The sequence below is a fragment of the Melospiza georgiana genome, chromosome 10 (genome assembly GCF_028018845.1).
Source record: "Melospiza georgiana isolate bMelGeo1 chromosome 10, bMelGeo1.pri, whole genome shotgun sequence".
Classification (NCBI taxonomy): Eukaryota; Metazoa; Chordata; class Aves; order Passeriformes; family Passerellidae; genus Melospiza; species Melospiza georgiana.
In genome coordinates this window covers 19863905-19882032 of record NC_080439.1, presented here as the reverse complement: position 1 = coordinate 19882032, position 18128 = coordinate 19863905, and the positions used below count along the sequence as shown (strand labels likewise).

Here is an 18128-nt window from a genome sequence, read left to right as displayed (position 1 = left end):
AAATGAGAGCCTCTAAATACAGAATTAGTCATCTGAGAAGATAGAGCTGCCATAAACATCAATAGCATCTGCAATTACACGTGCTAGGATGAATTACAAGGATACACAGTCTTCATGCCTGGATCCACGGCACCCATGGGATTGCAGGGGATCTCCCAAGCAGCAGGCTCACATATATCTTACAGGGGCACATGCTTGACTCCAAAGCCAACTTCCAGTGCTGGAGTACAGTGGGTGCACTGAGCTTTGGTGAATTCCTGTGCCAGACCTGTCCCTGCCTTTACCCACAGCTCTCCTTCCCCGCTGGATTTATTTTGCCTTACTCAAGGGTAGCACCGCCTGTGAGGAAAACTCTAAAAATCAAAACATTTATCCTGCGTTTCCCTACACGCCTTTATCACATCTTTAGAGATTCAGGATGAGTCACTGTCTTGGACCACGTTCTCCAGAAAAGCTTCACGTTTGCTACAAAACCAGGCATCTCATGGAGCCCTAAATGTGAAATGCCAGCCCAGCTGTCGGAGAGCCCTCGCACCCAGAGCCGCACCTGGCACCGTCCAGCTCCTATTTACTAGATCTTATTTTAAAATGTCACAGGAATTCTGCGTGAGCCACAAACATGACAGACTGCTCAGAGCAAGCACTGCCAGGGGATTTAAGCTTAGCACAGGCACAACTGTTCCCAGTGCATCCGAGGGTTTGGTGCTTCCCCAGTCACCAACACTTTTCACCCCAGCACAGCCCAGCTGCAGCCACACTGATCCTCTATTTTTTTAATGCAGCTTCTGACGCGTACTAAAGCCTTCTGGGGGGCTAGCCAAAAATTTCACTAGTAAGTAAGAACTAAAAAACAGCATTTCTGGTCCACCCACGCACAGGGGATCTCAGGGGGAGAAGAGGGAAAGCAGCAGGGTGAGTGTGGAATCGCACCGGGACGCTCTGGCTGCGCTGGGGATGACGAGCGATCCGCAGCTGCGGGAGCAGAGCCCTCAAGGAGAGGAGGTGGAAATATTGAACCTCAAACGGAGCAAGCTGCAAAAGCGCCGCCCCCCAGCCCGGCGCCGGCCGTGCCGAGCGTCATCTCCCCGACTTCTGCACCATATGGAGTCAGCTCCGAGTGCAAACGAGGCAAAGAGCAATAAATCTGTGCCACCACAGCAGCACGCGGCTGCCGGCAGCGCAGGGAAGCTCCCTCAGGACGCGGATGGGATGGGGGAAGGCTCTGCCTGCAGCCCTGAGAATGCCTTGGTGGAGAAGCCCATCACCCACTCAATCCCCACCAACAAAAAGGGACGTGGCAAAGCCAATCGGTCCATTGGAAAGGGCAGAGCACCCATCAGCAGACCCTGCTGGGTTCTTTGCTCTGGCTCCACATACAAATGTCCTGGAATTCTCAAAATGCACTGGAAACTCGTCCTGGGCTCTCCCAGCTTTGCCTTTTTTTCTTCTTCTTCTTCCTCTCCACTTTTAGATTTAGACAAAACAAGCATCAGCCAGGATCTGTAACCATCCTGCAACCTATCCAAAAATCTTTCCTATCAGTCTGAGCCGCCTTTAGCTATGTACACACACAGCTGGTCTGGTGAGTGTTTGCTGAGATTTCCAAACACCCATTCACACAAGGTGCCAGCTCCACAGGCCAGTGGGGCTGGGTTAAATCCTTGACTAAATTCACCAACAACAATGAGCAACTGTAATCACCTTGGAAGACTCTATTCATCAACAAGGGTTCAGGACCCTTTGCTGTAAGCTCATGGTGCATCATCCAAATGGTGCCAGAAGCAGTGGGCAAACAGCTGCCTGCCCCCCAGCTCGTGCCAGCACAGAGACAGCACCAGGGATCCCTCCGTGCCAGGAGCCTCTTCTGTGAGAAGGGAAGAAACACAAGCACTACTCTAAGTCAAGCTTTTCACAAGATTTTGCTCAGCGCCATTCTTAGGCCAAGCTTATCCTGCAAGCTGCAGTGCCCAGCTGAGCTGCACAGGCACAGCTCCCACAGGCCCTGGGGGTGAGGAAGGGGAGGAGGAAGAGGAGGATGCTGGCAGGAGGTGCCACTTGGCAGGCAGCCTGCCTGGCACACCCCTGCCTCCAGCCCAGCGCCTGCGCAAGCTGGGAAAAGGCTCCAGCATGAGGACGGCCATCTGCGTGCCGGGAGCCGCGCCAAAGCCGGTTCAGGGATTAGTTCTCCCCCTCCTCCTCAGGACAGCCTCCTGCCCAAATGCTGACTTTACAGACGGGTGACACCTCACCAAAAAACTTCAGCACAACTGCAGGAGGTAACCAAGGAGAAGCCCCCCAGTCAGGCAGCCCAGTCACTGACCAGAGCCCAGGAGGTGCCTGCGACCTGCTGCAGGTGAGGGATGGTCCTGGCACAGCCAGAACAGCTCCATTTCATGCAACACCAGCTCTGCTCATTTTTAAAGCATTGCTGGTTGATGATAAAGTTCCCCTGAAGCTCATCTCCATACCCACCTCTTCTCCTGATGACGGTGACCCATCCTCCCTGATTGTGGTTTCCTTGCTGAAATAAATCACTTTAAGTGCACATTGTGCTCAGGGTCTCATTACTGTTCATCATCTTCTGCGCAACAGAGCTGTCACATCCTCGCAAACTCTGTCACCTGGGCGACACAGGAGCCATTTGGGAGGGCAGGCAGGTGGGAAGAAAGCACCCTGGGCTTGACAGGGTACCAGCTTCCCATTCCCCTCATCTGCAGTGTTTGAATAGTGGGCTTGCAGCCCTCATGGCACAAAAGCTCAGGAGGACAAAAGCAAGAAGGAGCAACACGTGTCCAAGATGGGATCAGTGCACCAAGGCCCCAGATGGATGGCAGCAGGAGTGGCACAAGCACCTTGATGGCCAAGAGGGCTTTCCTTCAGCAAGTTATGTCCCTGCTAGAAAACCTCCTCCAAAAGAAGTGGAAGAAACTCTCCTCCCCTACTTTAGAGGAGAAACATCCAAAGAAGGGAAGGAGGAAGAGCCAGGCACAGGGGCAGCAAGACAGTCACCAATCCTTCTCCAGGTGGATTCTAGGCTCACCTGTGATGAGCTGCCTCATCACAAATGAGTGCTTACAACTCCACGAGTTTGCTCCAGATCAATCCAGAACAGAAGACTGGGTCATGCTGCACACAGTAAATTAAAAGTTCTTTGCCAAAACCCCACAAGGACCACCAGACAACAGCAACACAAAGGCACCATTTCCCCATCACATCATTTTTGAAAGGCAAACACTCAGAAGGAGAGAAAGGGAGTGATTAAGGCTGCTGCTAATCTTGGGAGTGTCCACAAAGATGGGTCTGCGTGGTTTTTATCAAGGACGGAGTATAAGGGTCTCAGCCCTCACAGGACTACCCAGATGGCCAGTGGTCCTGTGAGGGCTGAGACCAGGAATGAAAGGCCAACTCACACAGCCAGGAAGAAGCTGCTCACACATAGCCATGTGGCCAACTCCTGCATCCCTGTGCATCAGCACAGCTCCCTGGGGAAAGAGGCTGTTTCACAGCCTGATGTCTGGGAGCCTGCAAAGGTTTGGGTTTCCCACCAAGTACCCAACACCTACAAATATCCTGGAGTGCAGCTGTGGAGAAGACACACTGCTCTCACACCTTCCTCAAGTTTAACATTTGTACTTCTCTAAAATTCTTCATCTCACTCATCCCATCACACCTTCACAGGAAAACACCTCTCACTGCTCTGGTGACCAGGGCAGGAGAAGATCCCCAGAAATGTAAGCAGGAGAAAAACCCCACAGATGCAGCAGGAGAAGACCCCCAGACACGTCATCCATCACTGCCAGGAAGGGTTCCCCAGGTGGTCCCTGGGGCTCTGCTCAGCTCTCCCAGCATCCCACCCCAGCATCCCAGGCATCCTGCTGCAGGCTGGGGACCCCCGTGCCCCCTGCTCGCCCAGGGCACTCGCACACATGTTCGCACACGCCGGCACAGAGCGGGAGGGGAAGCCGGGCTGCAGGAATAACACAGGCACACAAACAAAAGAGCACAAGCCATTAATCTGGGTGAACCAGAGGAAATGAAATCATTATGTCTGCAGCTACAACATCCCGAGGAACAAATTTCCTGCCTGGATAATAAATGGATTCTTTTGTTTCACATTGGCCCCAACCACGTGACTCTCTTGGCCTATTCCTCATCCAAAACATCTTGCTGTATAAATACCCAGACGGGTTTGAATTTCAGCTGCTAAAAATATGTTTTAATTATAATAATATATAATAATAATAATAATAACAACAAAAAAAATCTGGATCTACAGGCTCCCCTCGCCTCCTAAACAACCTCTGAAGACTTTCCAGCAGGCAGGCAAGCAAACAAAAAGTCCCAAATTGCCAAAAAAAGCTGAACAGTACAAATGCAGCCTTTAAAAAATGACTGAGGCACCTGAAAGCAGCTCCAGGTTAATGCTTGCAATCAATAATCCCTGCCAGAAAGAAAAATGACGGGTGCATGAAGATTTGAAGCACGATGGCCCAGAAGTATCTGCTAAGCACCTCCCAGCAGCGGGACGGGACCAAAGCCACAAGGCACATCAATGACAGCTCCAACTTTGGGGCCGTGCAGCTTTTCTTCTGAGCCAGGTTTTCTTCTGGTGGCTCACTAGGGCTTGGGATTTATCCATTGCATGGATGGGGGGAATGCAATATCTGGCCTCCTCTGGCTTGGCAAGGTGCTCCTCAGCTGCAGGAGTCTCCAGGGATGCAGACCTTGAAGAGAGCTGTGTGAATGACTGGTTCCAACTGTTCCTTTAATCTGCAACTCCATCACATCATTCACTTAAAACCACTTTTGCATCTAATTGCATATTTTGCTTCTGCTTTCAGCTTCTTTTTGCTCCCCTTCCCAGCTTCACCAACACATTGCAAGCACTGCAACAAGTTTCAAAACAAGAAGCGGTTTTGAAGCCAAACATCAAAGCGCCTTGGTCTTGCACAAAGTCTAAATTGTTTGGATGTCAAAGACAGACCTCGACAAAGGGAAACAAGATCAAAAATTCCCTCCAGCTAGCAGGCAGCCATGGGAAGAAAATCCAATCAAGCCCACCATGCTCACCCACTGCTCCTACTCAGGGTTGAACTTGTTCTCCATCATCCCAAACATCCCAGCACCCAATGACTTCTCTTCAATTCCACACACACACAGAGGAAACCTCTGGCGCATCACACCAGCAGAACCTCAATTTTGTTTTCCTTTTAGGATCATCTTTAATTCCAATTATATTTTGGATGCTAGGGAAAGCATACAAGAACAGTTGCTGCCTCATTTCTATTGCTTATCACCGCTGTTACTTCAAGGAAGGGGAGGAGGAGAAAAAAAGAAAGGGAAAAAAAAACCCCAGTCCTTGGAAACTAAATATTTACACACCCACATAAGCTAATCCCAGCAGATCCAAGGGTGGGAAGCCTATTTAAAAAACATCCCTAATTACTTTCCCATTTTAAAGGGAATAATCTGGCCATTAGCTCGAATGCTTTACTTAAGTAATCACTTATTTTTCAAGAGGAATAATCTGCTGGTGTTTGCACAGACAGGACAGGGGACTGAGAAACCATTTTTATACCCTTTCCTCAGGTACAGCTGCTAAGAGCCAAGTGACACGGAGGGGCTGATGGAACCGAGGGGAGTCAGGAACTCAACACATGCCACCCTTGGGAGGCCACCCCTGGAACATGGACAGAGCCACCTCGTGGCCTGACACCTTGCTGGTCCCTGCATTGCACCACAAGGAATCTGTTGGGAAAAGGGGGGATTCTCAGGGCAAAATGGGAAAGAAAAATGGGAAGAGACACCAAACACCTCAAAAGGCCACCAGTCCCCTCACAAAGATGCTCTGGCAAATGCCCCCATCCCTCCCAGCAGTGCCAGGAGCAGGGAAACATAGCAGGCTGATACTGCAAAACACTGATCCATCAAGAGCATCTTTCCATCCCTTTTTGCTGATGTATTAACAAAACATTCTCTTATCAGAAGATAAAGTGGTTTCTGCTGGAAAAAAAATGTCAGTAATCCAGACATAGGGATATATTGAAGGATTCCTAACAGCAAAGCAAAGAGCAGCAATTTGCTAATTGGCTGCTGAAGGAAAGGGCTGGAACCCTGAGGATGGGCAGAGGTTTGATTATAAGACACGCACGGTGGATCATTTAGAAAGATAAAACCGCGCTCGCTCCGCCGCAGCCAGCTATTAAAAGTGGAGAATGTTATTTCAGGTAATAAAGAGCAGGACCTGAGGACCAGCCTGGGAATTCAAATTTACAACTTGTATCAAATTCATCTGCTGTAAAACTCCACCTAGTTTATAAGTTTCTCACCAACTTCATAAAACATGTTTTATTATTATTGTTTTCTGACTCTCCTGCCTTAATAAAATTCCTCTCCCAGCCTGTGTGGGTGTTGCATTATAAACATTTGCACTTTGATTCATTCAAGACTGCAGAAAGCTTTCAAGGTAACCTATTAGGAATACTTTAAATGGTTCAAAGACATCCCAGTTTCCCCTGAATGCTGCAAAGCTTTAAAGAACAAAATAAAAACGTGCCTTGCTGCAAACCACCCCCAAAAATCTACTGGGCTGGTGGCTCAGGGGATGGGAGTGACCACATAGGTCAGTGAGGAGGGGTCCAGAGTGGGAAAACACAAGAGTTATCAAAACACAGGCTAAGGTAGGCACCCACCCATCACTCCCAAAGCCCTCTCACCAGGGAGCTGGAGGGACTTACTAACAAAAGATTCTCCTGGGGATGATGTGAGTGCATCCCACTAACAGGAGGCAGGCAGACCACTTTTGGGGATGCTGCTGAGTGGTTCCCACTGGTGGGAGGCAGCTGGACTGTTTTTAGGGATGCTGCCAAGTGGTTCCCACTGGTGGGAGGCAGCCAGACCATCTTCCCACAAGCTAAGGAGCCAACCATACAAAAGCAGGGATTTCCTCAGCCCTGGCAAGCAGAGCCCAGCGCTGGCACACAAAGCAGGGCTGGAGGGAGCGTCCTTCTCCAAGCAGCCCCTTTCCTCCTGCCTCAGCCACAGCCCAGTGAAGCTAAGGAGCAGCTTTCCATGGCTCTGAGCAGCTCTGAGCAGCCTCCCTGCCGTGGGCACGCAGCAGCGCCGCCAGCGCGGCAATAACCCACGCGCGGCACGAGAATAAAAGCTGAGTTCTAGAGGGATGCTGAACACAATGAGCTCGTGCCCTGAGAGCTCCCAGCAGCCACCTCCTCCCCTCCACTGAGTTAGTTGCAGCATCCAGGGGTCAGGGGGCACTGCCAGCCCATGGACAGAGCATGGGAGGGCTCAGCCTGAGCTGGGTGCAAAGAAAAAGGCACTGATGCCTTTAATTCCTGCACAGCTGCTGCTTTTCTCTGCTTGACTGAGCAAGAGGGAGGTTACCTGGCACAATGCACACGGCTCAAGGAGCCACACACCCCTCCCCAGGAAACACAGTACAGAACTGATCCCCCTTTATTTCACTGCACCAGAAATTACCACCGTACAGTCCATCTCTGGTCACAATAACCTCATTGTATGTGACTTCCCAGTGCCTCTGTTTAGAGTCTGATGGCCTCAAACATCTTAGATCCCCACCAGCAATTTCAGGTCAAAAAGCAAAGCACAGGCAGCAAAGGCCAGGAGATTCACCCACTTGTGTGGAGCTTCAGCCAAACTCCACAGGCTGGGGAAGAGCTCTGTGCTCCAGGTTCACTTGCAGCCAGGTCATGCCTATAATTTCCAGGACTAAATAAAAATTGCTTTAAAAATAATCACAGCAGAAGAGCAGGGTTGGAGTGGCCACGTGGTGAGGGCACACACCTATGGAGCAGCCTCTCCAGCTCCATGGGCACATCATGGGAGGGAAAGGTCCTGGACTAGTCAAAACCATTACAAGAAGCACTTCTGACAGTACAATTGTGACAATTTTGTTACTTCCAAACACATTTGTTTCAAATGAAAAGCAAAGCCAACATCAAACGGAGCACTGCAAGAGCATCCCACTCGTGCTCTCTCCCTACACGTCCATCCTGTCCCTTGGGCATTTGGAAATCAGAAACTACAGATTTCTGGTGAAAACACCAAGGTCAGCCCCAGAGTGCCTCCAGCACATCAGGCTGTCTCCCTCTCAGTTTCCCCCATTCAGAGGGCAGGGAATGCCCAGAGCAGCCCCCCACAGCCAGCCCCATTCTCCTCCTGCCCCCTGAGGACAGTGTTTCCCTTTCAACTCTTCTGCTGAGTTCCCAGTTTTCCTGGGGAAGATGTAATTCACATCCCTCTGCCTGTTCCACAGTGATTTAATGTCTTTTGAGCAAAATGCAATTATCCTCATATCAACAGGGCCCTAGTGAGGATGATAATGAGGCGGCTCCAACCCCGCAGCTACGGAAGTGGCTGAAGCCAGCGGAGGCCTCCAGTAATCAAAGGCCCATCCCTGGCCTCTGATTGCTGAAAAAGAAATGAAAAACCTCCATAAAACTTCAAACACGGCCCTTCCCTGCTCCATCCCTCCACCCTCGGTGTGGTTTTAGCAGCAGGAGACAAGTGACCAACAGCAGCTCTGGGTACCCCCAAGTTCATCACAGCCCCCTGCATCTTGGGTGTCACCTGCCAGGTCACCTATGGCAGCGAGGGAGCACAGGGGGGCATCAACCTGCTGCTCAAAGCAGCCCTGTCTGCCCAGGTTTTGGGGCTCGAGAAGCACCCTCCACCCTGAGTTGAAGGTGACTTGCCCAGGACACACAAATAAAGGGGTCCCCCTGCTCTGTGGTACTCACATGCCCTCTGGATGGAGAGAAGCAGAGAAAAGAATGAGCAAAACAATTCTTATTTGCTGCTCCTGTGTTTTTGAACATGTGGAATTTATTGGAAGATTATTTACCAGAAGGGATTGCTTGATTGGATTCTGGTGGACATTGTTTATGTTAATTAGCCTGTCAGGTCCAAGCTGTGTCAACTTTCTTTAGTATAGTTCTTATTAGTGTCATACAGTGTAAAATAGCTATAGTATAATATAGTCTGGTAAAGTAATTAATTAGCCTTCTGATATCATGGATTTCTGCACATCATTCTTCCCAGACATTGGGTTTGCCCTGTTGTAAATACAATTCTGCTCAGGAAAGATGTGGGTGTGCAACAGGTCTTGGGCTTTGCAGGACTTCAGAGGCTTCCTGAGAGACAGCAGAGCCAGGAGCAGGGAGCATCCAGTGGGCTGAGCTGCTCATCCTCTCATAAAAATAATACATAGTCAGGCAAAGACACCAAAACCTGGCTGTGCTTGGAGCAATCCAAGGAAAATGCTGGTTGGGTTTGAATTATCCAAAGCTTGGTTCCCAGTTGCTGCTGGGAATGTGGCACATTGGGTACCAGTGCATTGGAAAAGCAGGTGGGATGAGAGAAGGGCTTTTGAGGAGAGAGTATCATAAAACAATCCTTTGAAGTAGTGATGAAACCCCCATCAAGGATGGCAGGAAACAGCCTGGAAGTGAGGATTTCCACAGCCCCTTGCCTATTCCCACCCTCCACTTTTACTCATTGCATAACAAAATAAAGCTTCATCAGCTCCAACCACCAGTAACCCTGACTGGATGCATCCCCAGATAATAAACATTTCCTTCACCAACTAATGAGCACATACCTGAGGCTCCACTGATGCCTAATTACTTGGCCTGGATATTTCAAAATTTTAAATAAACAAATAAATAAATGAAATCCTAGAATCCCAGAATGGTTTGTGTTGGGAGAAACCTTAAAGATCATCTCGTTCCAACCCCTTGCTATGGGCAGGGACAACTTCCACTAGATCTTAGTAATAACCTAAATAACCTTAATACTGTTAAAAATTGCCAAGATTAACTTAATACCATTTTTTTTCTCCCCCCATCCAGAAAGGCCTAGGAAGGACTCAGTCTGCTTATTAAGGGGAATGACTGAGAAGAGGAAAAAAAGGAAATAAACACTCATCAATTAACTAGAACCAATTTTAACCCTCACCTCCTCTAAACAACTGCTTTCCATGACCATCCATTGTGACCTAAGTGCACAATATGGAGATGTCCACCAAGGGATGCTCTGGGACTCCCTTCCTCCCAAACCAAGAGCATCCCTGGTTTAAGTTGGAAGAAGTGAGGCTGAAGGACATTCATCTTCCTTGTCCAGGGCTCAGCACAAGCCCCTTCCCCTTTGAACTGTTGCCTCTGTGATTTTTCACTGCGGGGCTCCCAGCAGGAACTTATTAAAGCCAGACCAAAGCACGTCTTGCTTTAATAGTAATTAGGTCACCCTGGGTTGTGGGCTTAGCAGGCAAAACTATAATTATTTAGAAACATCAAGTTTAAATGCCAAAGAATCTTAATGGAGCTGAGCTAATTAACCAATTTCAACTAAGTAACTGATTAGCTTAAAAAGAAAAAAAAGATAAATCAATGATCATAGACAACAACATTTTCCTTTAACAGCCTTTCTTGCAGCAATTCTCAATTGCACAAACTGAGCCCAACAACCCCTGCTAACCAAATATTATTGTAATTAAATATTCAGCAGAAAGCCTCTTCAATTATTCAGAAGACTGATAACACTTGGGTTATAATTGGGGTGGTGGGAGAGGTTTCCAGAAGCAGGGATTGCGCGCACCGCCCAGCTCCGGTGGCTGACGCAAACCCAGGGCTCGTGGCATCAGCACAGGGCACCCCTCCCGTGCCTGGAACCAACCTGGGGGCAGAAACGTGAGCAAACAGACCAGATGGTGCACAGGCTCTCTGCATTCCTGCTATTAGAGCAGAAATTTAGGGGACTAATGGCCAGTTTCCAGGTTTCACACCGTTTTCCAGCGGTAGCGTTATTCCCCTGACAGAGGGCTGGGATGAAAAGCAGGCCCTGGTGTATCATTATAATTCACTAAGCAGCATTACCATAGGAAATTACAAATTAGCTTTTCAGCAAAGGATACGGACGTATTTAGATTAGCCATAGAGAAACTACAGAACCTTCCAGCCCATTCATCAAAGCTCTTGTAGCTCCAACTTTCAGGGAAATGAAACAATAATAAATATTGAGCAGGGAAAGTTAATCTCCCCTGAATGCACTTCAATAATTCAAAAGTTGTGAGAAATAAATAAATAGAGCACAGATCCTTTCGTGCCTACAAAACACGTGTCCTGTTTTTCTCACTATTTCTCATGATGTGACTTGGTGGGAAAATGGATGGTGACCAAAATAAAAGAGCTCCAAAAACTCAGCTGTGGCTGTGAGCAACATTTACAGGGAAGGAGGGAGCCCATCCATGCTTACCACTTATCTGGAAAGCCATGGAGGTGATTTGGGCAAGAGCTTGCTCCCATTATCCCTAAGGAAAAGGCTGTGCTGCCTCTACCTGCTGTGTGTCTGTTCCCTTCCCTGCACACTCCCAGGCAGCCTCTGAAGCTGCTCATTTTTGGAATGTCTGTGGGTTTACCCCTAAAAGCTGAACAATGCAATAACCAGCTCAGGGTCCATAACCACCCAAGGTCCCAGCTCTTTCCTGACACTACTCTGCCATCACTCCATCCTTTTCCACACCCTGGGACCTCTGTAAGCAACATTCACTCCAACCTTCCACCATTCCAGAAGGAGATTCCTTCCCAAATTGCCACCCAGCCAACATCCAACCTTAACATTTGCCTTGCCCAGGTATTGTGTGCATCAACCCTTAATAGCTCTGTCTGCAGCAGAACAAGGTCAAATTGAAATGCGCTTTCAAATCTTAGGGAATATTTGGGGAAAGCATTCCATCACACAACCCCAAGTATTTACCCAGCCTTGCTGTGCTGTTAAATGGCTCCTCACACCAACACTGTCTGTTTGGAGGGAACAAAGCACCACAGTTTGGGGTTCCTGCAGGAAGCTCTTTCCATGTGTGCTGATCTTGGGGTACCCCCAGCTGGGAGAGATAAAAAAGCCCCCTGGAGCTGGCTGGACACACCAGAGGAGCCTCAGCCTTGCTCTGAGCATCACCTCATCAGCCTCATGCCACAGCACTCCCACTGCACCAGCACTGGGGTCTCTGAGACTGTGCTGACCAGATCAGCATCAAGTTACCCACTGCCCAAGGTACCACTTCCCCCTTTTCATCAAATCTGAGCATTTCTTTAGCTCACAGAACCCACCTCTGCTAGAAACATCTATTACTCAGCACCACAGCCTGGATCCAGACAAACATATTTGGCCTCTTTCATCATCCAATATCTGTATTTTCTTCTGATTTCTAAGACCAATGGGAGGGTTTTATCCTATCCTGTTGTGTCAGGAGCTGCACCCAAGATGGGTTAGAGGAGACCTAGCAAACCCTCTGGCAGTTTACGGCACAGCAGTCAGTGATGCTTAACACACAGGAGAACATGCAGCACTCCAATATCCAAAAGAACAGGAAAACACAATCTGCACCTTGTCCATGAGCAGAGATACTGGAAGTTAGCCAAAAAAAAAAAAAAAAAAAAAAACAAAAAAAAAAAGAAAAAATGAAAAAAAGGCAACATAAGCACCTGCAACATCAAGCCCCTTTTCCATGACTTGACAAAACACCTTCTCTTCAGGCTGACAAGATCTGGGCTCACTCATCATGCCAGGAATAAGGGTTCCCCCTTAGGACTTTCTTTTTCCCCTCAGTTAGTTTGAGCAAAGAAAGCAAGAGTAACCGGACAGCTGAACAGTAGCACTCGCAAATTCCCATGAAGGTTACCACCTGCACTTGCAAATTCCCTCCTGCAGACTTATTTCTGGCTTCTCCTTGAGAAGGGCTCCGCGCGGGGTGGAGCAGCTGGGCAGAGGTGGGAGCCCACAGGGTGCTCAGGGAAGCTCCTGCTCGGCACAGGCTCCGCTCGGGCGCCTGGCAGAAGCACAGGAAGCCCAAAGGATGCCTGCAACAGATGTGTGCATGCTGAGCCAACAGGGAGGAGAGCAGAGCAGGGCAGGCATGGAGCATGGAGCACAGAGCACGAACCAGGGACGTCGCTCTCCAGCCAGACCCCATCCCTGCTCCTCTCCCAGGCAGCAGTTCTGAAGCTGGTGGATAAGCAGGGCAAGAAAACTAAGCTGGATTCACCAGCCCCAAAGCAGAGCTTTTCACCTCCCTCCCGTGCTCTGCTTACCGTGATGCTGCAAGCACAGAGAGAAAAACCTGGGTTTTAAAAGAGCAGGCGCGAGGCAGGGAGATCCTGGAGAGGCGAGCAGGCCAGGCGGGTGAAACAGAGCAGGTGGAGGAGCTGCACCGAAATGGTCACCAGCCCCATCTGACCTACCGACAGCTCCAAGCCGAGTTAAAACATGTAATGTCAGCCCATTACCACCCTCTCTATATGCTAAATGGATTATATTTGGTTCAGCTAACACGAGAGAGAGCACGAGAGCGGCTCCTGAGTGATTGCAGGCTGTGGGAGAGACAGGGTATTTGGTGCTGTCATCTTCTCACATCCTTCTTCCTCTTTGTTGCAAGGCACAAAAAAAAAATTTTAATTACTACAAACGTCCAGGCGTCCAGCAGAAAAGGGTCAGCTAAGCCACGGGATTTAGTAAAAAATCAAGGAACCATAAAAAAAGTCAGGTAATGACTCTATAACATCCAGGTTCGCATGCCACAGGCAATGAGTTAGCAAGGTTTTACGGAGAACAACGAGGGTGGCTTGGAGGCAGCCCGTGCCCTGACTCCAGCTGCATCCTCCTCCTCCTCCAGCCGGGTCCAGACCCCCAGACGCCTCCCCCACCATCACAGGAAAAAGACTTTTTGTCTGGTTGGCTGATTGGGATGCAGGGAGCCATGCCTGGCTCGGCTGCCTCTGCAGCCCAGGGCAGAGCAGGGCACCAGCGTGGCTGTCAGAGAGGGCTCCTGTCTAATCCAGCCTCGCCGATGCTCCGGGGGAAAGCCAGACCCCAGCGCAGGGCAGGTCCTACGACACGCTTCAGATCCATTAGAGAAAACCATGTTTCAATCTAGCAAATTCAACCTCTGTATCAAGAGATCCAGTAGGATTTAAATAAACCCCATAAAAAGGCATTTTCTTTATACAAGCACATCATTAGCCTCTCGCCTGAACTCCAAACCGGATTCGATTGCTCTACCTCAGAAATCCCCCATACAAAATTTTCCCTGAAATCTGAGATCTCTCCTAGGATACTACTTTACTATCCAAGCAACTTCCTGAGCAGAGCAGAAATATCACCACTCCTCGACAGGTTGGGTCCTGGGCAGGGACACTGACTGTGCCAGTGCTGCCGGGGAGAGCCGGGCAAGCTGGGGAACACCCTGGGTGACACCCACGAGTGTCCCCAAAGCAGGAGGGAGCCCAAGTCTCCCGTGCAGCCGCAATTCCAGCAGTGCCTCAAGCCGCTGTCGCTGCCAGCCAGGCGCTGCTAACAGGTCTCGCCTCTTCACGCGCGGCGAGCAAACCGCGCTCGCTGCATCACGCTCCGGCATGGCACCAGCACTCCCACCGCCAGCTATTCCCGCAGAGATGCCGTCAAACACGAAAGGAAAACACGTGTGCCAGCCAAAAGCCAGCGCTCCATGCATGCTGCATGGAGCGGGCCTGCCCGCCGCGATCCGGCAGCCGTGCTGGCGAGCGGAGAGGAGCTGCGGCCGAGCCCCAGCGGAGCAGCATTCCAGCTCCCGAACCAGCTCCTCGCTGCCGGAGCTGAGCCGGACTCTCCTGCCACCGGCTTCCAGCCATACTCACATTAAACCCCCCCAGGAGGGCCCAGCCCCGGCAGGTTTGAGACCCCGAGCATCATCTCCCGCACCCCGCCTGTCGCTGCTCACAACCCCGGGGCTGCACCACGTCCCCTGCCCGCAGCCACCGCTGGGCAGCCCCTGCCGCGAGCTACTGCTGTACCAGCAAAAAAGGTGGCAGCGGCAAAATAAAGAGAAAAAAAAAAAATCGAAGCGATACTTCAAGAGCCGTGCTGGACACGGAGCAGCGACACGGCACCAAGGCTGGAGCGGGCTGGGCTGGCTGTCCCACCAGGCCGACCGCCCGCAGCCTGGCTCTGGGCTGCAGGCACCTTCCTGCTGCCCAGCAAACCCCACGACCAAGCGGGAGATGGGGAAAAGATCCCAGCGCAGTGGCACGGACCGTGCTGACAGAACGAGCACGCACCTGCTCCGTGACTCCATGGCCGGGGAAAGCGTCCCCGGGCTCAGTTCATCCCCAGAAACGGAGACCACGGAGACCACCTGCCCACGGCTCCCGGCGCATCCATCCCCCGCCGGGGCTGCGAGCAGGAGGAGGGTGGGCAGAGGCGGCTCCGCGCACCGCCACAGCCCCCGGAGGCAGCCCCACGGAGCAGGGGAGACCCAGACGGGACTCCGAAGACGGCCCCACCGCGGCCCCGGGGACCAGAAGGGACCTCGGAGGTGACCCCAGCGCGGCGCCGGGCAGGGCTCCGCAGGGAAGGGGAGCCGAGCCGGAGCTCCCCCCACGCGGATGCGGCCGGGTTTTCTCCTCCATCCCCGGCCCCCCTCCCGAGGGCACGGGCTGCCAGTGCCGCCCGCGGGCCGGGGAACTCGGGCTGGCACAAGAGGCCGGGACCACGGGGCCAGGATCCAGCCCGGTACCCGTGCCTTACGGCGGGGGAGTCGCTCCCTGCCTGCTCCCCAGCCGCAGACGTCGTGGGCGGCGCAGAGACCCTCGGCTCAGCATCCCACTCGCTCCCGGTAGTCCCGGTCGCCGCTCACCTTCCACGGCGGCCGCGGCGGCGGCCAGGCAGAGCAGCACCACCAGATCCGCAGCCATCGCCTCCTCGGGCCCCGCAGGCGTCAGCCGCTACCGGCGGGCGGCCGTGAGCGGGCATGGGGGGTGCGTCCGCGGGCCGGGTGGCTCCGGGGCAGGGCGGGCCGGGGCCGCGGACGGGACGGGCCGGTGGCGGTGCCGGTGCCGCTGCCCGCCCGCCCGGGTCACATCGCCGCCGCGAGTGGCGCGCGCGGCCACGCCGCCGCCGGCCCCCGCCGCCGCCCGGCCCCGCCCCCGCCGCCGCCCCGCCAATCCCCGCGCCCGCTCGGCCACGCCCCCGCCACAGCCCCGCCAATCCCCGCGCCGCTCCCCGCCTCGGCCACGCCCCCGCGCTCCGCGAGCGCCCGTGCGAAGGGGGACGGCGCCCCCTGGCGGCCATGGCCGCCCCTCACGCCGTGCCTCCCCTCAGCGGCACCCGCGACGGGGCGGACCCGGACCCCGCGGAGCCGGGACGGGCGGCGACAGCAGCGGGGACGCATCGGAGAGATCACAGCGCCGCAATCCCGCTCCCCTCTCTCACCCCCAAAAGGAATCTGGAGCGAACTCACGGCCCCACAGAGACAGAGCCCCTGTTCCCAGCCGCCCCCAACGTGGCCGCTCCCTTCAGGCTCAGACACCGCAGGCGCAGGGGTCGGGCACAACGCGGGGTCCCCTCGGCCTCCTGCCTTCTCCTGCACCGCGCTCCCCCTTCGCTGGGCATCGCTCCGGCCGCCGCGGCCACATGGGCACCCGGCAGCAGCGGCCTGGCTCGGGGGACGCCGGGATGCTCAGCCCCTCAGCCGCAGCCCCGTCACTGCCAGCCCAGGGCCGTGCCCTGTACGCACCAGCCCAGCCAGGAGCCATCTACACCCGCAGCTTCCACAAGGAACCACCCAGGAGGATGCTCGCCCTGTCCCGCTCACCGCCCCGGTCAGCCTTGGAGGGCTCAGCATCCGCCGCTGCTCCGCCGCCCACCCGACAGCAAAGCTGAGCCTGGCCCGCCCCGTCAGGGATCCCAGCACATCGGGGTTGGGGACAGCAGCACACGCGGGTTCGGGAAAGCAGTACGGGCTCATTCTGGTCACGGCCGCACGCCACGCTGGGACCAGAAACCCTGCAGAGACACCGAACGCTGGAAAATCATCAGCTTTTCAGGGAAAGAGCGTGCAAAAAACAGTCAGAGGTGCCACGGGAACAAGAGTTTTCCTTTTGCGGTTGTGCAAAATATATTTGCAAGCAGCTCCTATTCAGCTGAGCAAATAACTGAAAAAATTGCCAAGAAGCTTCTGGCTAAGTTTTAAGGAAATTTGCTTTCATCTTGACAACCCTTCTTCATTTCCTTCCCATGAATATCTCAGCAATCCAGTTTACTCACTCAGAGGATCACAGAAAGAAAACTGTGAAGTAAATGTCAGTATTATTTGCATCTTTATCCAGTCTGCCATAAAAGCAACACCATGTTATTTATCTGATCTAGCACAACTCAGTAACAGCTCAAGTATAGAATATTCATGATGTGCAAAGCAAAAAAATGTTAATCATTTGAAAATACAAGAGACGAAGAGCTGAGCCGGTGAATTATCCAGAGAAGTGCCTCATTTGGGGGGGGGGGGGGGGGTTTCCTCCCAAATAATAGTTGTCAACTGAAAACCTTGCATTCAGAAACTGACATTTGACCAAAAAAAGCCTGACAATTTCTGTAGGGTAAAAAAAAAGAATAATACATCAATATTCTTCTGATTTCTTTTCAGCTGGCCAAAGAGTTGGCTGCGCTGGGTGAAAGCCAGCTGTGTTTGTTCAAAACGTTTTCTGTTCTGTCAGCCCTGCTCCGAGTCTCCCAACAGCGAGGCTTTGCTTCTCCTGGAGGACACATCTCCAAAAAAGCCGTGTACCATCTGGGGGTGGGAGTGAGAAGGTGGCAGCATCCTGTCACAGGGCTTCCTTGCACACCCAGTGGGATTGCCACCGCCTGCCCCAGAGACAATGCCCACCAGCGTCCCCTTGGAGGGCACATCAAGGGCATTAAACCCTGATGGGGTTTTGGGCACATTTTGCTCTATTTTGCTCTCTGAGCCAGCTCTGTGTGGGAGACAAACACCCCATAGAAGGCAAAACCAGCCTCTGGGCTACCAGCAAGCTCCAGCTGTGCCCAGCAGGCCCCTGTGAGGGAAGGACACGGGGCCAGACCTGCTGGGAGCACGAGCAGCCGGCAGAGGGAGGGCTCTGGGTGGTGCTGTGCCCGGGGGCACGGCCCGGCCCTCAGCGCTCACAGCCCGCAGCAGCACATGGAGATGGCGGCAGTCGGCTGCCAGAATTAGCTCTGTCTTAATTAACAGCTTTGCCTTTGTTCTCAGATGCTGCTTCAGGAGATGCCAAAGCCTTTGTGGAGGA

The 18128-nt window shown here is 52.6% G+C and overlaps 1 protein-coding gene across 1 annotated transcript in view; it reads right to left on the bottom strand.

Moving 5' to 3' along the window:
* Positions 1-15829, bottom strand: part of EPHB1 (EPH receptor B1) — an 80428-nt gene extending 64599 nt beyond the window's left edge. The window contains exon 1 of the mRNA XM_058030882.1: positions 15704-15829. Coding sequence (XP_057886865.1) covers positions 15704-15761 — 58 coding nt within the window. The 5' untranslated portion in view covers positions 15762-15829. The remainder of the gene's footprint in view (positions 1-15703) is intronic.
* Between the last annotated feature and the right edge of the window lie 2299 nt (positions 15830-18128).